The following is a 26,094-nucleotide window of genomic DNA, read 5'->3' as shown; positions in this document are numbered from 1 at the left end:
TAAAATTATCTGCACATGAAAAGGTTGTCAAGGGACTTATTAAGTGGTTTAATCAAAAAAGACAAGAAAACGTTCCCATAAGTGGCAGTGATTTGCAAGAAAATGCTAGTGAAATGGGGAATAAAATCAAAAACAAAGAGTTTGCTTGATCTGAAATTTTCAAGTTTCAAGAAGAGGCATAATATCAGTAGCGGAAAAATTGTTGGAGAGTCTGCCGGTAAAAATTATTCTTATAAAAACGTTAGAGCGATCGATAAAAATGAAACATTTTCTATAAATCTCTTAGATGCAGTCAATTTCATTCATAGAGCTTGGCAAAAAGTTAGCCGAAAAACCAATAATTGCTTTAAGCCAAATTGGTTTAAGCATGGGGGATTTGTAAGAAAAGAAAATGATTATGAACCAGACGATAAAATTCCACTTAACGAATGGTTAGAAAAGTATAAAGACTCTGACTACGAGTATGACACAGACGAAGATGTCCAGTGTTGTCGAAGAACAAGTTAAAACCAAATTGAGTGATTTCAATTGTGTCAGAAACTCGGAATTTTCTACAATCACGCCAAGTTCCTAATCATATCTGGGAGTTCTTTTGTGATCTTGAAAACTACATAAATAACATCTATTTTTGCAGCAGAAATGTACAAACAAAAATTACAGACTTCATGAACTAGATTTCAAATTGAATTTTGTTTATCTTTTTGTGTTCTTTTTAGTCATACCTACTAACTTCATTTTTCAAGTTCGTTATATCCGGACTCAACTGTAGTTCTATTTTTTTTTAAGTAGTTTTACTATTTTCTCAACTATTTTGTTCTGTCTGCAGCTGCTGTTTTGTTGCTATTTTTTTCAAGAAGTTACCTAAGAAAAGCACATTATTTTCTGTCACACTTTTCCATACAAAATAACATCATTCAAAGCATAAACGCGGCAGTAAGAATTTTCAACCCAATTAAATAAAAATCTTATCATTTTTCAAATAATTTGAGCGAGTTTCAGCTTTTTGTCAAATATTGCTGATTCAATCTTCTTATCTTTTGCCCTATATTATAAATTCGTCTTCCAACATCGAATTTTTATTTGGAACTTTAATTTGAAAAACCTTCAAAAATGAACGACCAATTTCAAAGCAAAACAATACAGAAAGACTAGATAGACAGAGGGATAGAAAACAAAAAGATGATACTGTTGATTATACGGAAGTTAAAGAAGATAAAAAAAATAAAATTAGGTCTCAACTTGTGAAAACTTATATCAATGGCTTGAAAAAAATAACCTGATAAAAACGGCTTTACATTTTACGTCTTAAAACAGTTAATTATTCTTATGTATGAAAAATTTTGATTTGTCTTGTACATGCTTTAAGTTAGTTAATAAATCCAGCTTACTCAGTTTCTCAACTTTTTTCAAAATTTTATTAAATGTATTTGTTGCTCTTGATGTAACGATTTTTGATTTAAATTGTTGACGTCCCGCTAATTTTATGTGTATAAAATGAATGAAAAATTAGACGCAGCAGAGTTAAAATATTCGTTATCCAGGGTGACCAAAATCATTGTGGCTTTGCTATGGTTGATATATCGCCGTCGGTGGAAATTATTTCCAGTTTTCCCCAGTGTGATTAGAGTTTTGGAATTCCTTTGCTCAAAAAAATACATATATCAAATTTTCCTAAAATATTCAGCTTCATTTGCTTCAATTGAAGCATTATTATCATGATGGTAATAATTATTTTTGAGACTCTTTGTATAACAATACTATTTTCTACATTCCAATTTTCACCACTTTTTAAAATCTATCCTGTAGGACAAAAACAAGAACATTGCTTTTAAAATCGTGCGGTTTAGGCCATTTTCCATTCCCATCCTTTGATCTAGTAATAGACATTTTTAATACTGGTAAAAGCCCGCATCGAGCTCCCTGTGCATTCCAGAATTCGGATGGCATGTTGTCCAGGACCGCAGAAATGCAAATTCTTTTGAATATGATATACAATCCATATGGGGGATAGATTTACTAGAGACATCAAGGGATTCCATTCGGTTAGGCTCGCTTGGCATGGAGAATTTCCACGACAAATTGTTACGTGCCTGCGAACATCGGGAATATATATTTTTAAAGTAAAATCGTATTGTTCTGCTTCAATAAAAAATGTTTGAACTTAGAAGCAATTGGCGATGAAAATATAGTTAAAACTTGCACTATCCACTTAGAAATTAGAGCTAGTTACCTGGATAAGAATTGTAATCCTCCACCAATTTCCGCGGATCCATCCTTCGCCTCACATACACATTCCAGATTTTCCTCAAAGCTACTATGACAAACACTAAAACCACCATAATTCCAAAACATTCAACTAGAGCGGCTGCTACGTCTTTATAGTACCGGTCGGACTTGGCTACTTTCTCACCTCGAACAGCGCTAAACAGTACCGATAGTAGAGGCGACTTGAGTTCTTCGGGACTCTCTTCCGGAAGGGCATTTGCATCTGTTTCCGTTGACACTTTTTGAGCGCGGCCTGTATCAAGATCCATCATTTGCGACTTAATGTTTTCTACCCCCGGTATTCTAGAGACTAACTCGACTTGAATGTGGTAAATCGTGTCCGGCCATAAAGATAAAGTCACACAAGTGGAGTCTGTGAAGAGATTGCCTTTGAGGCCTCCTCCATCTACTTCCCATGTGACTAGGTAAACGCCTCTAACAGTTTTGGGTTCCCAGGCTATTTCGCCAATGACCAGCACCTTCTGGTGGATCAGAGACACCTCCTTCAGAACCCAAGGGGCGTTTTCTTCAAAGTGAGGCGTCTTGAGGGTAGTTGCTTTGATTTCCGTGTTGATTGTCTTCTTTCGCTTTTTGTTCTTCTTCAGGCTCTCCTCATCTGGGCTGTAGATCGTTAGAAGCCCTTGCGGGTCGACTACGAGCACTCTCAACATGGCATTTCCTTGATCTACTGGCACTCTAGTGGAAGAGTCCAGAGTCTGGATGATTTGCCTCCAGGGCCCCGTTTGACTCTTCCTCATAACCACGTAAACGACGGGAACATTGAGGTTTACCGAAATAGGCCTACTAGGCCATTGGGCTTTTGCTCCAGACACTTGGATAACAGCTTCTCCTTTGGTGTGAATCACTGGCTGCGATTGCTGTGCGGTAAAGAGAGCTTCTTGATGAAACTTGCATGCTTGTTGACAGCCGGGAAACTGAAACAAAGAACAACCAATTAAACAGGGGAAAACCACAGAAACACCTTGAAAATCCACTTGAAGGGGATTGAGTGAAATTAAAATAGAGGTGGATTTATGGCTTGCGATTGTTATTGAGCTAACACAAGGTGAATTTTCTCGAGCCGATACCTGCGTGAAATGTGCGGCACACGTGCAAGTACGGCAATTAATTCATTCGGAATACGTTAAATTATTTCAAAACGCAGCTACCCTCACAACAAGTAGCTTTGGGGCGAAATAATTCTTTGTTTTAAGGCACAAACTCGCTGCCAAGATGCTTAACGCGATAAGCGGGGATTAACATGGGGGTACTTTGCACTTTAGTCACTCCACTCCACTGTAAACTTTATTAGCTTCCCGTATGATTAATTGTTTGGGCTCGCTTTTTTTTCAGCCGTTTACAAAGCCGTTTCGCTCCTTGAGCAAGCGACAAGAAGCCGGGCGTTCAGTTTCTTAATCAAATTTCCCTTCAAATGGGTTTATTTTCAATTTTGGCCATTAACTGGGTGTATTCTTTTCGCTATCTATATTGCATCGGTTAGATATGTTTGTTTGCAATTTGTGAACAGTTTGGGGGGTGAAAATGGCAGTGTGAAGTATTTATACTGAAATATTACAAGAAATATCAAAAGAGCCTGAAACGGTAACTTTTCAGCCTTTAAGATCGTCGTGATTTTTTTTTCCCAAACCGTGTCGAAAATATGTCACACACAAGTGAATAAATGGGACCAATTAAGACACTAATAAAACGCCGGTTTAAATGTGTTTTATTAGTGTGATTGATTAATAAAATGATGTTTTAGAAGTTGCTCTTGCTCGAAGCTTGAGGTTTTAAATTGATTTATTATGTGCTGCCGAAAAGTGAACTCAAATGAAGTATCGCTGTGTAATGTTGCAAGAACATCCTAACAGTTAGAACACGTTGTAAGCGGATTTAAAAAAAATGATTTAAAGTTCCCGTTTTCCCAACTTTATTACACTACGGGACTAATTGATTTGAAAATACTGATATAATTGATATACTCTTACTTTCCTTCAGTCCAACAAATTATTATTGTTACTTCCTTGCAACTCCCCACAAAATAATGAAAATAAATTACTTCAAGCATTCTGAGAGAGAAAATTATCGAATTGATTCTGTATGAAATTGCTTCATTTCATAAGATAATTTTATAAAGTATGTTTGGTGTTGAATTGTTCGTATCCTGTCTGTCTTTCAAATAGATCCATTTTAGTGGAATTTAGTTACTTTTCGAGTCACTAATTCTCGAGTTGTCCGTTGCAAACCTATAAAATTTCTATAAAATCGAATCTTGCATCATTTCTGCTTTGTTATTTCTAGAAAGATTTCCTGCCTCTTTGTAGGCCTTGATCTGGCTGCAAGTGAATTAATTTGGTCGAAAACAATAACAACCTGTAAACCCGCTGAATTCTCACACAGTAAGAAATTGCACAGCAACGATACACTAAACGTGAAACCAGACACATAATATTTATTGTTCAAGTTCCTCGTTGACTTCAATGGCTGCACAAGAATGCGCGTACATTTTATTGGGAATTATCTCTGAAACTCCCATATTGAAAGTCAAAACACATCGTTATAGAGATACGTGTAGATTTGCCATTTACATTGAATGTATAATTTGTAGAGTGATTATGACCGAAGTCGTATAAATCTGAAAATAAATTATTAGTATTTTGTATTTATCTTTGGCATAGTTTAAGAATCATTGGCATGCAAACTTGACTATGATTTTTAACACTTTCTTTCTCTGACTCTTAACACCGCGTGTAATTGTCAAAATTGTAGCCATTTTATTTTTCATTCAGAAGTTCCAAGTCGAGTACTTAATGCGCGCCAAGAAATGTAATTATCAAGTAAGAAGAATTAATTTGCACATAGCTGGAAATTTGAAAATGAACCTCATGCATCATAGGGAACCTATTTATTAGTAAATCAAATTCATTCCTAGGTTTCAGTCATTTCTTGTCTCTATTTATCAATCAAAATACGTGTCGGTGTATTTTTCCACCATCATCAGTTTTTCTAAAATAACAGATAGTTAAAAAAAAATTTCATTAATTTAAAAAACAACCACAGTTCGTCAACAGCCTCATCATATCACACATTAAAATATATCACACTTGCAATACTTTAAAACATTCTAAATTTAATTAGGCCGAACAGGTGATTAGTCAGGACAATCAAATTTGGGAAGAGACTAGAATTCTTTGTTCATAATAAAATACTGTTTATATTGATTTATTTTACTTTCAACTATTTTTCTTTGCATTCTGAGGATATTATTTTTGGTTTGCAAAATTCTTCAATATACCGGGTGTTAGTTAATATTTTATGATTATTTCATTTAAATAATGTATGATATACTGAGCTAACATTGTCGGTAGTCTCTTAGTCTCTTCCCAAATTTGATTGTCCTGACTAATCACCTGTTAGGCCTAATTAATTTTAGAATGTTTTTAAGTATTGCAATTGTGATGTATTTTAATGTGTGCTATGATGAGGCTGTTGACAAACTGTGGTTGTTTTTTAAATTAATGAAATTTTTTTTTAACTATCTGTTATTTTATGAAAACTGATGATGGTGGAAAAATACACCGAAACGTATTTTGATTGATAAATAGAGGCAATAAATGACTTAAACCCAGGAATGAATTTGATTTGGAATTGAAACACAGTCAGGAAAGTATATACAATTCATTAGTAAAGCCAAATACTAAGTGAATAAAAGGACTTTAAAGTAGATGATTAAAGTAGATAATAAATGAATGAAATAAATGAAATGGACACATCATTCATCACTTAAGATTTAAAATCAACCAAAGCAAATCAATTCAAAAATTCACAACTATGGTTTGTATGTACACATTTTCTTATCAGAAAATGGTAATTTTCGAAAAAATGCTCCTATAAATGTACGTAAGAATTTTCCTGGCAAATATACAAGCTTCGTACTGCTTCAGCTTCAGCACACTGAGGTTCAAAATTTTCAAAGTATCGATAGATTTGATGCAAAAACTTGTGCAATTGCCACTGAATATACTTAGAAATGACAAAATTTAAAAGAAAGGAATATAAAAAATTGCAATGGAAAAGAAGTTGTAGGCTCCCTCACTCAGCTCCGTTCTAACGAATTTCTTCGCCAGTTCCACATGAAAAAAGATCCGGATATGCGGATGATATTTTGACAACCTAGACTAGTTCCTAGTCCACTCATAAACACAAAGATCTCAAAAAGTATGCTGAAAATGAGAGTAAAAAAATGTGCACCGACGTTCTCGAAATATTAATTCACATTTGTACAAATCGCAATCGTTTATGCCTCCTTTACACAACAGGACTTGAATTGTTGCCAAAAACCCCGCCAGTATAATCAAGATAATTTGGACTTTGCGAAAGAACATTGACTTATTTGACCAAGAACTAAGCAGCGATCTACAAACCTGCGGAGCGTTACAGTTAAAAAAGATACGACATAGATATTGCTAATTAGTACTTCCAACAAGAAAGACAAATGTTGTGACTGTATCTCAACCTGGTCTGTTTTTGTCTTATTAATGAATGATGATTAAACGGGTTAACGGGTAGACAGCTTAGAATAAAAAATATCACTTTCAAATAAAATTATTTAAAAAAATGTTGATTCAACAATTTTTCGTTTGTATACTGGAGTTATTTGCCGAAGCACTATAACATTTCTATTTAAAAGGACAGACAGTCCAAACCTAATTTCGTTCTTCCGTCACTTCAGTCGACACCCTATTAACTATCTAATCTTTAATTCAAAAACTGAATCCCCGAGGCGTTGTAAAGGAGCCAGAAGTAGAATGCAATAGTCTGGCAGCCGAGGCAGAGAAAAGTATCCGAAAACGAAGCGAATGGCAACTAACTCCTCATTATTATTGTAGCTCGAAGACACTTGGGCTTTCATTAGCAAATTTGCATCCAAAAGCGAGTATTGCGAAAATAAAACGTCCGCTTGCCAGCTTTTTCAGCTTCAGCTGCTGTGCCGCTATTTCTGGTTTCAGTTTCTCTCTCAATTTGTCAGTCGTCTTTTCTTTGAGCAATTTGACTTCAATGCAACTACAAATGCAATTATTCACCAGCAATACAATCGGTTCGAGATGTCCAAAGCTTCAATCAGCGATAAATCACAAATTGAATCTCTTTTGAATAAATGTGCCGGCTCAACATCCAATAGGCCAATGTCTAAAAGGATTGTCGTGTACAGTTAAGCGGCGAATTTTTCTTTGTCATCTGGTCCGCGTCCCTCCATACACTCCCAACTCTTCGGGACCAAGGCGTTTAATCAAATAAAGTAAATTTCTCGGTTTTCTCGAATTGTTCTATTCACGCCATTGTTGGAAACTGCCAATTTTTTCACACCAACTCTGTTCAACCGCGAATAAAAAGTATTTATTAAGTCCATGGCTGCAGAAGAGAAAAGACGATTTCAAATGGAATTGCTACTGAATGGAACGACGTCTTAACGTTAATAAAGAAGATTTTGAAAGTCTAAATAAATTCCAAGTTGTGCTTTCCAATGTTGGGGTATTTTTTGTTGATTCGCGTCCTTTTGATACGATTTAAATGAATACGATTACCATATTGGATATTCATTTCTACGTAGATTATCATTATCAAATTGAAAATGTACAGAGTGTTTTTTAACAAACAGAACTTCAAAATGAAGTATAACCCGCTGTTAAGGTGAAAACGAAAAAATGTGTTTTTCCCAGTATTTTATTGTCTTTGAAATGTTCGATTAAGAAAGAGCGTGTCTTACCTGAAAAGTAAAAGTTTCATGTAAAATCACCTGTTAATAATGCTCATTCAAACTATCATAATTTATAAAATGGTCCAAAAGTTGCTGAAAGACAAGTAGAGGCGAATTTCGTGCCGAAACTGAAAAATTGTGACCAAAACACTATATTCCACAAAATATAATAGCTACTCGATTAGCGCGAAGAGTAAATATACATTTATACTTACACAAATTTCTTTTTCTTCGCACATTTGGCCCCAGATTTGAAAGTTCGACTGCAGCAGTTCGCAGTTCTCCCAACACTGGAATAAAAAAATTAGTTAATCACAAGTGCAAGAACATATTAATAAAAATTACACTGAAAATACACAGGGCTACATTTTTGTGGCGGACACCACAAAAATTAACATTTTACCGCTGCATTGAACAGAATCCACTAATATCACATGCTTGTTGAACACCTTGTAGAATTATGAGTTGAGCGACATTTCATTAGTGAAAATGAAAAATCACGAAATAAACAACTGAATTTATTTAACGCAATAACCCAAAACCACTCCAAACATCTCCATCAATCAGTCGCGGTTCCTCATCCGATCTCGAACAATGGCCTGAAGGTTCCTGGGGAACCACAGCCAAACAAGAGAGTGTTTCGAAAGCAAACAACAACAGGCCCAAGCTGATCAGGTTCCTAAAGGACTGATGTTGATTTACTGATTTAATAAGAATAAATTCTTAGATCGGACAGACAATACGAGGCCGATTACACTGTGAGACGGTCTGTTGGTTCATTAAAATGTGTCAAAGATGTGCATTATGTGATTGTGTCTTTCAGCTATACCCAATAGGAGATCTGTTCGATTCGATTCAGATTGGTTTGTATATATTTCTCGGTTTTGTTTTGCTCGCTTAATACGATATTGAGCCGATAGCTTCATCGTAATAATGATCACTTCCAAGTAAAAGCTCCATCAGGAGCTTTGTTGGTACAAAAGTGAATGTGGTGATGAACGAACGTAATTAAGTATTTTTAAGGGCAACTAACGGATTGTGATTGCTTTTTCCTTAACTAGTTTAAGGATTCTTCTGAGCACGCGATTCTTGATAACAATGATTAACCAACTAAACTGGTTGCACTTAAACTAAACGAGAAAATTTCAGCAGATAATCGAGGAAAGTTCCAAACCACTTTAAATCCACCAAGTTTCATAATTATAAACTTTGACGGCCACAACTGCGGTTAGCAAAGCCAAAAGTTGAACATATTCATAGGTTTTCCAATTTAAGTAAATGGCAGAAAAATGTGTTTCCTAAAAGTTAAGATGGCTAGTTCAACTCTAATAAGATGCCGCTCTGGAATTACCAGGCTGGAAGCAATTAAAAGGAGCAAAATAGCGAAACAAATACACTCAATAACTCAATTCTTGACCGCGGGCGTCCGTTCTTGTAGATTCGAGTGCATTGAGAGAACAATCAAGGCAAGTCGGTAAAGAACTTTTGGCAGAGCAGCAAATTAACTTTGAAGATACTGTAAGCAGATCGCCGCTAGTCAGTTATTTCAATTACGCAAATTGCTTTTCTAGTGTAAATACTTTCAGGGTATAAACGAAATACGCTATTAAATCAGCTGTAGATTATTTATTCAATTCCACGCTTCCGCTTAAAATTTACAATCAGTTCAAATGAGGAAAATTCATTATTTTAAAGTTTTTCTCAGAATGTGTACACGAGCAGCAGCGAAAGTATAAATGTGAGTGAATTTTACCCGATTTGGAGCTCAGGATTGCCAATTGCTCCTACAAGGTGATACTCTAAACACATATTTAAGTACTTTAAAGAGCCTCGTGATTTGCTTTAATTAGGCTGGGTTGAAAAAATGGTGCTCAGTTCAAGTAGATACACAAAACAGAGAAACTGGCAACAAAACTAGCATTTGTCATGACAAATTTACACAAAGAGCTAGAAGAGATATAATAAATTGATTTGAAAGACTAAAGAAACACGATTTCTCTAGAATTTTTTGCAGCAACTGAAGCAATTTGGTCTAACATTTGAAACGAACGAGCGCAAATGAAATACTTAATGTTTACAGCATAGAAGTTGCAATTATTTGCACTGAATCAACATTCCTCTCACTTTTAGTTGCAAAGCTTGAACATTAATCAACAATTTAAAGCATAGTTCCATTCGGCGTTAAAATCACTCACTGTACAGTTCGAAGAACGCCTAACTAACATTTGCATGAACTTGAAGGAAAATTATGTTTAAACTCTTACTCGATCATACTTTTTTGGCTTCAGAGAATTTATTGTAAATCGAGGCGAATAACTCAATAGTCATATTATGCAACTCAACACTTTGAACTAGCATCGACCAGTTAGGGACGAGAAAATGTCCCATTTTGCTGGAAAAACGATAAATAGCAAAACTTTGAGTTTTTTTACCCCGCGAGTAATTATGGCCTAAACTATAATTCGTAGTTTTCTAGTCTTCTTGCTAACACAATTCAAACTGGGCTCGTAAGCGAGACTTTTCGGTACTAATTGGAATGTATTTTCGCCGACGGCAATTAGTAAAAAACCCGTCCACTAATATTGGTGATAATAAATACGGCACTATACAGACGGGTCTACAACTTGACGTGGTTGTACTCGATTTTTGTACAAACGGTTTGATCAAAAAAAGCTAAGTTCTCGTGGCTATTGCAGGAAACTTGTGAGTTTTTCGGGACTAAAGTCGGAAGAACTGATCAATTTCGCTTATTATTAGATTAGATTAGATGTTTATTTATTTCAGCGCCACAAAAGCGCGAAGGGTTTTTTAAATTTTCTTTGCTGCTTAGATGTGGTTGATTTGTCGGTGCCTTGTAGGAGACAGTGGTTTGAGGTAAAATTTAAAATTTAGTGTGCAAACTTGTACAATTCAAAGTACAAATGCTGGAAAGACTGACCGGATTCGTTGGTCGTCACTCCACAAATCTACTGGCAAAATTCTCCTGCTGAGCGCTCGAAATTTAGAGCCTGTTTTCCCAACGCTCCGTGGGCGACGAAATTTTCGCTTGTTTGTTAGTAAGAGCTGAAACTTAGGGCCTGATCCTTATTTATGTATTTCACGGTTTTCGTCGTGCTTTTCGACTCTTCCGATTCGGTATTGTACCGACTGAAGGATAATGCGGCCACTGTTTCAGCCCGTCCGACAGTTCAAATTTACTGCACTAATACCCTGTTTCGGATTATTTTTCGATCAGGTGATTTATGAATATGAAGAGGAAGAGAAATTAACTATCTGCTAGTGCACAGGACGTGATTTAGGACTGATTTTTATCACGCATTCCAGCGCCGGAATTTATTTTGGGACAGTTTTCTGAATTATCAACGGGAACGACCAGCAAAATTGTCGCGTGCTTTACTGTATGAGAGTTACTGAAAGCGGCCAAGATGTTCATTTCATTCATAGCAATTGAAGACAAATGGGAAAAGAGCTCCATTAGCCCTATGGAACTCCGTTATCACGATTTGAGCCCCTCATCGATATCTCCAACACCCTTCTTAATACCCAGGAAGCGTCGACGCKACCATCTGTGTAATTAAATGAATGTGTTTCCCATAYGTATCTGATCCGCAGGAAAGTTTTGGCAGGAATGGCACATTGTCTCCTGCCGCTGTCGCCTCAGTCGATGCCRTTAGCTTTATCTGCGAGGATAAAGCAGCTGACTTTATTAGCAGGAGTGACTAGAATTACGATTTGCAGTGGCGTCGTCSCAACGAACCCAGAAAAAATGAACGCCGAAAAAATTATCAACCAGTGTTGGGAAACCAAGAATGTATGAAAAATCGGGAAATCAATGACCCACTRTTGAACAGTTTGAACTCAAACAATTGTACAGTATTCATTGACTGTCGGATTAAATTTCCAATGATAAATTCTCCTTGTATCAAAATAAATCAGGCTTAAGTGGAGAACTGATCGCACTGACCGCCCTACCCTACCATCATAACGCAACAATACAAAATCACAAGAATGACATCCTAGAATCGATTTATCAAGGTTGATAAATGAGCTTCGGACCGGCACACCAATTAAAACAATCAGTTCTGATAGAAAAGCAAAAATCAACCGCGCTGGTAATTGAATTACTCGCGCTTGTCTAGTCCCATGATTGTACCCACATGGTCTGCTGGCTCCGAACGGGTTATTATTATTAGTTTTTCATTTTTAAGCTCATTGGTCGGTTAGTTGTTTTTGGTCAGTTTTCTCGATGATGTTACACGTTTGACTGAGTGGATTCGCTTACTTTGGCCCATTAATATACATGATATATTTGGCATAAGCTCAATTGTTGTTAAGTTGTTCTTCGATTTATTTTAAGGGCCATTTATTAACAATATTTTTAGTTTTTTTTCAATTTCAGAATTTTTTAGTTTTAGCAAAGTTACTGTTTCTTCTAATCGCTCATTTTTCTAATGTTTTACATACAAATATTGACAATAAAAGTATATTTTTGCGAATAATTTTAAACATTACATTTACATTATTACAACATTTCGTAACAAGTATTGAAATCCTTTTCCAGCTTCAAATTTAGGACAAAAATTAACTAATTCTTTATTAAAAAGCGAACAGAATAAAGACATACATAATTTAACAGACAGTTTTTAAAAACTCATCACCCCCATCCCTCTAAAGACTGTAGAGTTGGTTTAAAAACTATGGATTTTTAAAACTAATGGGTTTTTCGGGTTTTTAGGCCGTCGTTGAGTAGAATTTCTTCTTGACGTTTCGCAAGCACGAGTGGCTTGCATCTTCAGAAGTGGTTTCCTTGAAGGATTGCACTGTTTTGGTCTATCATCAGAACAGTGTAAGCATTTTAGGCCGACGGCCTAAAAACCCGAAGAACCCATTAGTTTCAAGGAATGGCCTCGAAAGTATCTCTCTTTTGATATGGGTTTTTAGTTTTGATCGGATTTTTTTTGCTTTACTTTATACTCAAAAATGCTCTATTTTATAAAGTTTCACTTAAAAATACTAACAATTTGGAGGTATTTTACGCGAAAAATTACAAGATTAATTTGTAGCTGAAATAGTTTTACAAAAACCTTTTTCAGCGTCGAATTCGGGACAAAAACGAAAATAAGTTTTCCAGTCTAGGGTTTCGTACAGCTTTAATCGGCTTTAATAAATGAGTTATGACGCATTAACCGATGAGTTAGTCATAACTCATTAACTCAGAGAGCGGCAACAGCTCATCACAGTGTTAACCAGGCCTCATTTGGCATCAACTTCGACTGTTTTGATTGAAAAGTGGACAATATAAACAAACTTGTGATTTTTTTATATCCAAGAGGACAAGTACAATAATAAAAAATAGGGCTAAAACTTTAACTAACTGTAACTGCACAACTCACTTCATTTTGTGTGTTGTTTGCATATTGAGCTTGCACAGTTTTTTTTAATATAAACGACTTTTTTAGTCAGATTCTCTAAACAGAGGTCGAAGATACTTAGAATGAATTTTTCTTTAAGTAATTTGTCAAGCGTTTAACCGCATCATTCAAAAGTTTTATTTATGAGGAATTTCAATATCATCTACTTTCGATTTCAATGTAAAAGACTTTTTTTCAATACATTTTTCTTCCAAATTGTTTTCTTCCAAAATAACGATTTTTCAAAAAATATATTTTTTTTTAATGAGATTCGGGTTAAAATTGCCGCAAGAGTAGCGCACATCTCATTTATGGCAAAAAGGACCATCTTCAACTGATTTGAAAGAAGATTCTTCATCAGATTCAATCAGAAACTAAACCACTCAGAAAATTGTGTTGTTTGCTTATGTTAAAATGTTAAAAATATCTATTCGCACGTAGGCAAAAATGCGTTTGGAACTAATTGACGAATTGGACTGACTTTGATAACAATGAAAATAAATACAAAAACAAGATGAAAACAACTTAGTTTTAGTCTGTTTTTATCGATGTTTACAAACAGTAAAATTTGCAGGAACTGGGGAAAACTCACAAAAACAATTTTGCCTGACCATGCATCCCAAATCGTGTTTGCTTGAAATTGTTTTGTGTTTCGCCTTGAATCTGTAAAGATCAATGGCGATCTTTAAAATATTTTATTTAAACTCTGCGCATTTTACTGATAAAAATTTTCCAAATTATTTAAAATATCTACACTAAAACATAAAACACAAACACGTAAGAGCATATTTTTGTAATTAAGCGTTTTATAAAGCTTTTTTTCTAGTGACAAGAAGAATTTGAGCAATTTTTAAAACAGCCTTCTATTATTTATTGTCTCCTAATTAATTGCTTTTAAAGACGAAAGCACTTTTCTTATTTCTTATTGCATCTTCCTAATTATTTCATATTGAAACTGTAAACGCGAACTTTTACCACACTGTGACTTTAATTCATTAATCATCTTCTTGAGACGCATTGCCCAGCAAACGAAACCTCCCGTATGACAATGCCTTTCGGTTATTACCTGAAGAGCAAAGCGAGTGAAATGATAAATAAAAGCTTGAACTAAATCACTAAAAAGTGTCGCGAGCAGCAAACCAGAAGACCACCGAGCGAGGATAATTCGCTTTTGGATGGCTCATAACGAAATGACAAAGCTAATTATCGCGGTTGCTGCCGGATATATACCTCGGCAAACTTTCGGAGAGGTTAATTCTCCTTACGGAACATTCGTAATGCCCGTGACGATGTTGCAGATGCATTTGTCATTCCCTCGGGATATACTTAGGAGATCCAGGCTTTCGATGCGTTTAACAAACGCGTCGGGCTCAATGTATTCTCGCTCATAAAGCACCAGCTTCTCAACGTTATATTGATGGTTGGTGATTTATCTTATTAAAAAGCCCGGTATATTATGAGACTGGTATAAAACGGTACATTGCACAAAAGTTTATTTGCATTGGAACCTGCTTTTGTGCAGATTTATATGTGAATTGGTCGAAATTACTTCGCTAGCTTAGAACAACGCTTGTGCAGGTCGAGAAAAGTTGAGGAGTTTAAAGAAAAGTTCTCAAAACGCCTCAATTGAAAAAAACTGAATATTTTTTTAAGCATCTCTTCAGGTCAGCTAGTTGAAAATTTTCGAATCAAATGCCCCAATCTGTGCAAGTCGCAAAAGATTCAACTTAGTCGGGAAGATTCGCAGACAAATAGACCCTGTTTATATTCATTTTAAGGCATATTTATAAGAAGCATAATGATCTAATGATTTACACAAATCGCGGGCAATCTCAGTTTTTAAATCGTATTTTAGAACTCCCTGGATTTGACACTTTCTCAGTTAATTCCAAATAGTTCAATTAGTTCTAATGATAATATTTTCTGTCTAAGAATCTATAAAAATTACTTTAGAAAATGCAATTTTTAGGATGTACTTAATATATAAAGGTAGAAAGTCTAGTAATGGATAAAAACATAAACAATTCTTCTCCATGAAAAACATACTAAATATGCAAATTTACCATTATTTCTAAATGGAGTTTCTTCGCATGCCAATTATGGCGATTAAATTTCGGTGAGATCTTTGTGGAGAAAATAATCCAGTAAATAGTTTTTGTCCTCTATCGTTTATTCTCGAAAATGGGAAGTAATTTTACACCTAAAAAATTATTAAATATTCACTCTCAAATGGCCTAAAATTCCGCTTCATTCATTCAACCAAATTCTTGAAAAACAATATTTTTTTGGTATTTTATTCAAAAATTGGTCAGCAGAGAAAGATTGTTGGGTCATTTGAGAGTAAAGATTCAAAAATTGGAAATCAAAAATGTTATTAATTTTTGATGAATTGTGTCTTCAACACGTAGGTAGATTTTAAAATGGAAGAATCGCTGAAAATCTAAAACACAAGCAAGACGAATACAGGAATTTTTTCTCAGACAATGTAGTAGAAAATAATATCAGATAAATTCTGGCAAATACTGAATATGACGGTAAATTGCACTTTTATAACTTCAACTTCAATTTAAAAAATCAGCCACATGTTTATTGCAAAATGGTTGTGATAAAAAATTCCGCATTTCGAGACCAATTTTAGAAAAAACCGGGCAAAGCTGGTACATGAAGCCAATTTGAAAAATGACAAAAATCTATGAAAATAGCAAAATCGACTTTCGCAGGCCTAATAGAACAGATGTTTCTATTTCAAATAGCACAAAAGGTTAGTTGCCGATTATAGTTGACAACTGAATATGGAAAATATGGCAAAAATCCGTAAAAATGGCTAAAAACTCGATATTTCTCGAATTAAGAGCAAACTTTCTAGTTTTCAAATTGTGTAAAAATCAGTCGTTTAACTGGTCAACAAGTTGATTATCATCAGTAGATTTCATCATTTCGGATTAAAAACGTCTCCAAAAATACCAGACTTTTTGTGCCCAGTTCAATGGATCATATCTTGAGCATTTTTAGAATTGGATCCTCATTCCATCCTCAGCAAAAGGTCTAATAAATCTTTAAAAAGAGCTCAGTTTTTCACTAATAGTGTCAAGGGACAATTTTTTGCTCATACCCGGTTCAATTATTTGCTCATTAAACGATCGAATTTCATACATTGTGAATGGAAAAGGGCAACAAATGTTTTTAAAACTGTTAATGGGTGACTTTATGAATTTCTTAACACTGAAAGAATGCACACACAAGAACTTCTTTTAAGCAATTTATCGTTCGAAATGAACGGGCCATTATACATGGTCAGTTACAAAACAAGGCGATTTGTTCGAGTGCCTCGTAAAGTTGCGTACTTTTATAGAAGGATAAAAATTATTACAGTAATTTTTCTACTCGCAAGAAATGCGCTTTCCGGGAACAATATAAACAATCCTTTGAATAGGCTACGCCGCAAGAATAACATTATCTTGCGTTTGCTATACGGGGGTCAAACCATCAGATAGCTAATTTTTGCGGGTTTTCATTCACGAAATTGCTTCATTTCCGAAATAAGGTTAGGTAATGAGTTGAAGACTAGACCGAAAGTGTTAAACTCCCACCGGATATTAACTGTTCGACACAAACCTGTGGAAGGCGGAATGCTTTAAATATTAGAAAATCAGTGAACTTTTTGGAACAGTTTAGAGCGCTTGCTACTCAGTTTATTACAAACGGATAGCGATTACGCGCACTTTAAGTTTGGCTTTAAAAAAGAGACTGAGGATATTTGGCATGCTTATTCCCTAAACAATAACCCTTTTTTGGGAGTTTTTTCGGCTGGCACTAATTAAAATAATTGATTAAACCCCTTTCCCCGATTACGGCCTGTTTTATCCCGTTGAAAGTGGTTTATAAATGCTTAACTGGTCATTAGCAATGCGCTGGTCCTACCAAATTAGTAGCGTAATATAATGCCACACTTAAAGACATTCGAGCATTCGGGCAGTTATTAAAGGCGGGCCATTATCCAAACCACCCGAGGGAAAAACCGGGGCAATTTCTAAATTATGAATACATCAGCTGTTACATTGTTCGGTTGAGATTTTTAAAATGGGTCCCGCCATATTTCAATCGCGGCTCGAACATTCAGCCCAGCCAGCCTATCATTACCAAAGGTTATAAAATAACTAAACGATGTTGCTGGTCATAATTCCGTGGGGGCAATTTTCTCTTTTATTTAATTTACTGAAACTGTATTACTAAATCATTTTCTTGGATTTTTGACTCGGTATTTTGATGGTACTCCGGCCCACGTGCAAAGAAAATTCATCGTTTATTTACGTTGGTGCATGGTGGGGCTCCGCTAAGCAACACTGTTATTAGTTTCCATATAATTTAATTAATTTTGTTTGCGAAAGCCAAATTACTGTAATCGAACAAAGTGTGATAAATATGAGACTGAACCAACCACCACCATTAAGCCCTACACAAGAAGTTGCCTGAAAACGACTTTGGATTCGGTCCTTTCCACTCACAGTTCAAACTTAAATATGACAATTTTCTTCGATGGGCACAATTGGGTTTTTTTATTTATCGCCAAACAAAACTTTGCGGCCATAATGGAGAAACTTAAAGTGGCCCAGTTCACTTTTATGAAATAAACCAACTGGCGATGCGATAACAAATTTTCATCGTCCAACACATGGATCTCAACAGCGGGAGAAAAATCAAAGCTGGACGATATAACTGTGGCAGCTTGGGAACAAAATTGGAATTGGAAATATTATTTATGGCATTGGAAACTTCCGGAGATACTCTTGTAGCAGACGATACGGCCAGGCTACAAAAATCATCAAAACTATATAAGTTTGGCGAGTTAAAATGATTTATAGACCTATTTCTCTTCCGAATTGCCTTCCTTTCGACATAGGAATATCGAGGGTATTGCCAAAGTTTGAAGAGTTTCTATGAAAAACGAAGATTCAAACACCAGCAGTAAATTTTCCACTGTCACTAACATGAATAGAAAACTATAGAAATTGTTAATAACATTTAAAGTGAAACTTGATGGTTTCATTAAAGCTGAAAACTAAAAGCAAAGAGGCGACCAACCCGAATACAAAAGCCATTGAAAAGCATAGAACCGTTTCATAAAAATAACATGAAAATGTTCGTTCTGCAAAATCGGCAACCATGAAATGCTTAAAACGAATTTTGCCTATGGTAATGGTGAGTTTCATAGAAGCTCGACATTCTATCTTGGAACTATAATGTACGGTAAAGCTTTTAATAATGCAGAAGTGAATAACTTGCTGAAATATCAGAGGCTAGAGCAAGTAAATGGCGGCAGGAGAATGCCTTTTATTCAGAGCGGAGGAATGTTTATTTTTAATAAGAAAGAAAAAAGTCCGCTATATTAAAGTTTCATGGTGAAGATTAAGGATGAACTCACGTAAAGCCATTGTCACAGACCCCCATTTTAAACCCATTAAAGCGAAAAAGTCCCAGAACAAAACATTAATTACACTTTAACTCGAAAGGAATAAGTTACCTTTACAACTTTACTTTACTTATCTTCCCATATAAAATTTCAACTTTATAGCTTGGCAAACTGCACTGAGTCATAACTTAGTAATTTACCCCAAAGCTTTGGCCAACTTTATGTGTCTCCTAAAAAAAGCCCGTAAAAGGGTTGTAAACTAAGTTATACGCGTATTTAGGAAATATGATCTGACCTAGAAATAATCGCCGGAACTTTACAGGCCAATAACGCTTGGATACTAAGGGAATTTGCTATAAAGTTTTTTTTACTCGATTAGTGTCCCCTCAGTTGAAGATGGGACGAAATAAGGACAAATATTGCCCGTAAAAAATCAGCTTCCACATCAACGAATGTAAATCTTTAAAACGCATTTGAAAGTTGGATAAAAAACAACAAGTTCGAAAGGAAATTATAGTTGAATGCTTAAATGAAACTGAATTAAATTAATACAAATCATACCGTTTTAATTTAAATAAGAGAACTAGCCAGCACTGAAGCGAAACTTTTACTAGTTTCAAATGACTTTCGTGCTTATAAAACTCCGATTCATTTCATTAAAAATCCCAATTGCAGTCCATTATCTTGAAAGCTTTCTTATGCTAATTCCCAGCTAGGTGCACGTTCGAGCGTGATTATTAAGGGCAGACATAATGGTCTAATATCACCAGTTATCTTCATACAAAGTGTTAATTTTAATAATCGCATTTGTCTTCCAAGAATTCCGCATGAACCAAGATGTTTTGAACTTGAGCGCTTCGACCTTAACTAAACAGGAACGGAATTTTATAATTGTGAAAAACTCTTCCAAATCCCGAACATGTACGGAAGATTTGCATAAAAACATAAAGGTAGTTAAATGTTGCCGACTATTGTAATAATTCATTGGTAAATATAAAAGGTTGAAACCGATATAAAACTCAACTTTTCCGAACAGTTTTTGACCACAGACAAGACGATTCTATTTAGATCGACTGTTCTGAGTGATGCTCTTCGAGTGGCCCTTAGGGGCTCGAAAATTAGCGTCAATTAGATAAATGGCCCGATAGCAAATAAATTCTTTTATCCCTCCTGCGCAATCGGCACTTAGGGAAACAATCGCAAAGATTCCTATCATTTTCGGTAGCTGAAGCAATTTGCGTCTTGGGTTATTCTACAGAAGAAATCTAAACTAGAGCAGTACCAGCATTGACAAAATTGTTAATTATTTAAATAAGATTTTATCGTGTTAACAATAACTCTAAGTGAATTGAATATGAAGCTTCTAGTAAGTGATTCATTCCTGTCTCAGTTTTTGCCAAATAAACATCAATTCAAGTCGATTTTACCGATAAAGCATGAAAACTAATGACGAAAACACCAAAAACTGCCAAAAAACGGGTTGCGAAAGTTTTCATTATTACCCATTATCAAGCTTATTGAACTATTTTATCTACATTTTCCAGAAGACACCAACTCGCCTACCGCAAATTCCTGTAGTTACATGCTGAAATCCACTTTTGCTTTAGCGAACCCCGCAATTTTGAATTGATTAATAAAACTGCCACAAACTCTGAAATACATTTTACACGTTTCATGAGGAACAGGCCCTTATACGCACGTAATTTTATTGTAGTTCACACCTTGTAATTTTCGCCGCCCGCGGATCTGGTGAATACTTTGCACGTTCTCACCTTCTATCCTACATGGTTATCAGTTAAATATCAGATTGAAAGGGCGAGAATGTAAGCTGCTATCGTTTTACATAATTTAGCCGTATCCCAGTGCATACTATCCTATTAGCGCGGTTTTACAAGCATTTCAATTTTCCAGCTCATCGCAAAAATCGCTTCTGTACGCTTATTTCCTTCGCAACTATTTGTATTTTACTTGGCCGTTTGCAGAATAGGCACAAAACGCTACATGCAATTGAATAGAGATGAATAAATGAAACGATTTGCATTTACAGATGCCATAAAGAGTGAACTTGACTAGAACCGGTTTCACCAACTCGTTACCTTTTATTTTTTGTTACTTATATCGGAATTAAGTGTTCCTTTTGTTGAGTTGCAAAAAAGCCAGGAGTTGAACATCAGTCATAAATCGGGTTGAAAATTTATGGGAAAAACGAACGTTTCAAAAAATATTTTGCTTTGAAGTGCCACTCCAGTTCTAGATGGTAATTAGCCCATTATCGTGGAACACATAAAACAATAGAAAAAACCTGCAGACAAAAAACGAGCATTTTATATCCTTATTGTTAATAACCAGTCATTCTTATCTGGACAAGCTCAAGAACGGCTAACTGTACCTGAAGATGGACTAATAAAACCGGCTTTTAACGGCACACGCTTTGTACAATGTAGGCGTTATCGGACCACAATATGGGATATCCCGCCCAAGATTACCAGGAACATTTCGGCAATAACAGTTTATACAAAAATCGACTTTCCTTCTGCTCTTCAAAGATCGTTTTCACTTTGTAGCCGATAGTAGAATGGTATGGGTTTGAAGCAGCCTAGAGAGTAAAAATAAAATTATTTGAAAATCAAAAACCAATGTTTTTTTGAATAATCTTGTCGAAGGTGACTACTCAGAAGTCTGCAGGGTTTTTAGAAAACATTTATGTTTTGCCAAGTTGCAGTTGGAACTAAATTTAATCTACTTCTGGAGGGGGATTTTGTATTTCATCTTCTGCTCGTCATCAATCTAGTAAAACTGAAACCAGAGACTTTCATTCCATTAAAAATAATAAAATAATTCAACAGTTTTTATTCAGGAATCCCAAATGGGAATTTAAGAGTGAATTTATGTCGGGAGATGTTGATGTTGATAATGTGAGAAGAGGATGAACAATGGTTAAATCGACTAAACTAACCGATGAAATTCGAAATCTCCAGATTATGCCCAATTTTAAACGACTTAAAAACCCATTAGGCTTGTAATAAAGAAATGAATATAATATTGCTGGTTGGTAGAAAAAAGCATTCCATAATTATTTCCGTCAACGTGAGCTTGAGTAAATAAAATCGTAAACAACATCGTCATCATTATGAGAGGCCTTAAAATATTCAGTAATTAAATTTATATTGCTAAATACCACATGCATTATTCAAGAGCCCATTGCGGGCAAAACGGCTTAATGAGAATGATTAGGTGTATATATCTATTAACAGTTGTTTTGCAATGCTAATAGTCAATTTTAAGCACTGTCTTCGGTCTTCGGTTGTGTTTTTACACGAATTGTCGGGTTTATTTGAATTTCAACACTGCTGCAAAACGGTTAATCAGCCAACAGTTGAACTGGTCCCGGAGGCGATTTGTTTTTAGCAATTTTATTTGGTCGAGAGTATTGGGGAAATTGGTATGCATGACTCAGTTCAGCCCCTAAACTTGATACTTGTCGTGCAAAAATGAACCCATTTATTTTACACCGCTCCACCCAATTTGCAGTTACGACGATCTTGCAGATACCGCTTTAATAAACACGCCAGGGACCTGGGGTAGAAGAGCCACCCTTCCTTTATTAGCTACTCCCAAAAAGATATTTGCAGCTATTTATTATATTTATCACGTGCTTTAAGAGACAAGTACAGATAGATGGACTGTGTGCTTCGGGGGGATTTCTCCGATACGCTTACACGCGATCCCCAAAGGGAATGAATTTGATTAGGAAGGGTGCGAAGTGGAAAATGATTAAAATGCGTCCGATTCCTCGATGTATTGATAGAGAAGAAATCCGGCACGAATGCGTCAGATGCACAAAGTCCGCCTGATAATATAGGCAGCAAATTGGTATTGTCATCTTTGCTGCATCAAGATAGCCAATATTAATTAACAGCCGCTTGGAAATTTAATCAATTCCATGGCTTGTCAGGAATAATTGGTACAAGAGGCTTTACACTAACAGATTGTTCATTGTATGCTTGGGCAAGGATTAAAGATCATCAGTAGCATCTGATTGGGGTTACTTTTCATGTGAAACTTTACCATACATTGTCAAAGTTGAGGTCAACTCTTATTTGAAAAAAAAATCGTAAAAATATCTGGACATGTAGCAAATAGTCACTGCGTTCAAGTCACGATTTGGCTACAAAGTTATTCACAAAGATTTTTAGTTACAGCAGCATTTAGGAAATGATTGTATTTCTGTAAATAATATTAATTTTTTTTTTACTTCTTGCTGCACGATCTCTCGACCGAGCTTCGAAACCAATACTAGAAAAACGCTTTAAAATTTCCTAAAAGAACATTTTCAATTTCGTCGACAGGAGTACAAATGTAAAAGACAAAAATTTTGCATTTTGGATTTGTTGTTCTAATCAAACGCTGTTTTTATAACTTTTCATTTATATTAACTGTTTTTCTTCAACGTTTGCTCTTGACCTGCGAGATATAGAAAGACTTTTCCAATGTTAAATGTACAAAAGAATATTGCTTTGAAGGTTTTAATCTCGTCCGTAATAAAACGAATAAAAACATGTACTTTGTTAGAAATCTGAAGATTCTCGCCACACGAGTTAGCAAAACATCAGGGCCAAATTCAAACAAAAAAAATGTCTTAAAGTACAGGGTTTTGGATGCTTTATTTGCAAGCTTCTTAAAAACAACATTTTTGATAAAAATGAATGAAAAGTAGAAGCAAGTGTTTGGCTGAAATATTGATGTTCTTCAGAATGGCCTTTATTACTCTACAGTAAGTTCAATTGACGCATATAATTTTGCCACTTCTAACACCACTGATTTTTTTGAAGATTCTAACTTAAACTAAAATTTTCTAGAACGAATGCAAATGAATATTGGTCTTCGTAATTTTAAATAAGGTTAAACACATAAGAACATTATCTTAAGCGAGTAAAAAAGACAAGGTAAGTGTGCATTGGTTCTGACCGAGGAACGAAATAAATGCAAATAAACAAGCTTCTTCATCGCTTATAAAACGCAAATGTAAACACAACTGAAACTTTCCGTTGCTTGGAAGGTTGTGTAGATGAGAAAAGAAAGTTTAATTTTTAAAGCATTATTATAGATATCCCTTACCATTTCTATTTTATTTAAGTATATAAGAGTTTTATATATTTTTTATTTTTTTATTCAATTTTATGCATAAGAAGAATAATAAGTTGGTTGTCTTGGTGTGCAGAAATGTTCTTTTGGAGTAACCGGTATATCCGTCTTAAAATGTGTTCAAAATTTAATTGGTTAATACAATCACCTACTAATGTCAAGCTGAACTTATCTGGAAGCAGTTTATGAGACCTGTTTCATCTGGTACAAAAACAAATAATTAGCAGCAGCTTCTGAATCTTCTCTGCAAAAATATTTAATTCTTCTGTATTTGATGTTATATGTCCATTGTGATTAATAATTCATTACTCCCAATTTCCACAAATATTTATTATATTTGTGTCCCATCGCTGGATCCCAATTGAATTCTTCTGCTCAATTCTGCTCAAAATATTCGTGTGACTCACATTAATATTTTGCAAAGGCTCAGAGAAGCAAAAAAACGTGCGGTTCGAATAGGATTCCTTTTGGCTTATTACGTGACATTCCTTATACAGAGGGGATTTTCCAAAGAATTGATCTATTTATGTGGGACCGATTTGTCACCTTAACAAAGGTCCCGTCTAAAGAAAAGGTCCTATTTGGGTTCAATTTGTCCCAAAATACGCGCACCACCTGGGTGTCTCGAATTACTCAGCTGAATAATTCTGGGCAGTTGCCAAAGACGAATAAGGAGATATACAATGTGTTCATTTTGGAAATCTCCTGTTTAAATTTTCCATGAAAAAAATTAGTGAGCTTTCCATGTTAAGACTCCTGCTGTCTATAGACCAGGTGATAAACTAATATAAGTCCTATAAACTAAGTCCTAGCCAATATTGGCAAAGCAATTTTAAAAGACACCAAATATGAGTCGTTTAAAGTGCGTACCTACAGCAATTAAATTTGCCTTTCTGGTCAATTTTCTGCTGGTTAGTACCCTGTATATGATGCATATAGTATCAATATCCGGTAGGGAGAATGAAAGAATGGCAACTTATTTATCGCAAACATGGTCGACTAAGTCGTAAACCCAGGTGTTAGGGATAAAAACCCCATACAAAAGGAATGTGGATGAAGGAATGTCGACAATGGATCTTTTGCGACTGATGGGTGTCGGCTTAAGAGGCGACAATGTTTTTTGTTAGCACCCAATGCGACGTACTGAATCGCAAAACACTTTTCAGGATCAATAAAATCCGGATTATAATTTCGGAGATAAATGAGCCTGAAATGATTTCAGGAATATATTGTATTCACATCGGGATTATATTTATCGCAAAAATGTGAGTTTCACGTCTCCAAACGCAACAGTTCTAAGCAGAAGATCTGCAGAAATGTAAAGCAAAAAATGATTCGAAATCTAACGCTTAGTTACATTTGCCGAGCAATTCAAAATCGATTAGAGGACCGTAATTTTTGTTCTTGATCGTCTCAGGTGATGTGAGGCTATTACTGGTACATACTGCGGAGTAAAATAAAATTTTCCAAGATCCGACCATCAATCATTTACACATGAGAGATTAGTAAGTCAAACAAGGAAATTTATATCACGCTGGGCATTGCTAATGGTTTTAGTTACCTACTGTTTTCATGAATATTTTTCTAGGCATTATACTTTTCGAGCGAATAATATAGGAAATGAATTATGACCGTTGGCTTATTGCTGGATAACAAATTGACATGATGCCTAGCATTGATATATAGTTGAGGCTGGTTTTCTCCTTCTAAATGTTTGATTTGCTTCCATGAATTACCGCGGTGTTAATTTATCATAGCGTTAAATCAACCGTGGAATTTCGATTAATCTCGGATAAACGTGCGCGCCACTGGAGGCATTACTCTTAACACTTTAGCGGATCCTAATCTTGCAATCTTAAGAACGAAAATTTTTACAAAACGCCTATTTGTCAGACGGGATTTAGTCTGGCGCTGGCTTTTATACGCTAAGACCTTTTTCTGACCTAAGAAGATTTGCGTCATATTTCTCTGGCATTTGACGGATTTTGGAAGATTTTTTTCAAGATTACCCCGAAACGTGAATACTCTTAATGGCGTTTGAAGTAGCAGGGCCCACAACACGATTATAATCGCCGCAAGTTTACAAAATTTCATTTTTTTTTCGG

At 35.3% G+C, this 26,094-nt stretch overlaps 1 protein-coding gene across 1 annotated transcript in view; it reads right to left on the bottom strand.

Moving 5' to 3' along the window:
- Positions 1–26,094, bottom strand: part of LOC109539162 — a 95,851-nt gene that overhangs the window by 2,504 nt on the left and 67,253 nt on the right. The window contains exons 3-4 of the mRNA XM_048670610.1: positions 8,239–8,313; positions 2,231–3,200 (exon numbers count right to left, since the gene is read on the bottom strand). Coding sequence (XP_048526567.1) covers positions 2,231–3,200; positions 8,239–8,313 — 1,045 coding nt within the window. The remainder of the gene's footprint in view (positions 1–2,230; positions 3,201–8,238; positions 8,314–26,094) is intronic.

The sequence above is a fragment of the Dendroctonus ponderosae genome, unplaced genomic scaffold, assembly GCF_020466585.1.
Source record: "Dendroctonus ponderosae isolate FM_Combo_2020 unplaced genomic scaffold, Dpon_F_20191213v2 Dpon_F_20191213_1, whole genome shotgun sequence".
Lineage (NCBI taxonomy): Eukaryota > Metazoa > Arthropoda > Insecta > Coleoptera > Curculionidae > Dendroctonus > Dendroctonus ponderosae.
This window is presented reverse-complemented; position numbering and strand designations above follow the sequence as displayed.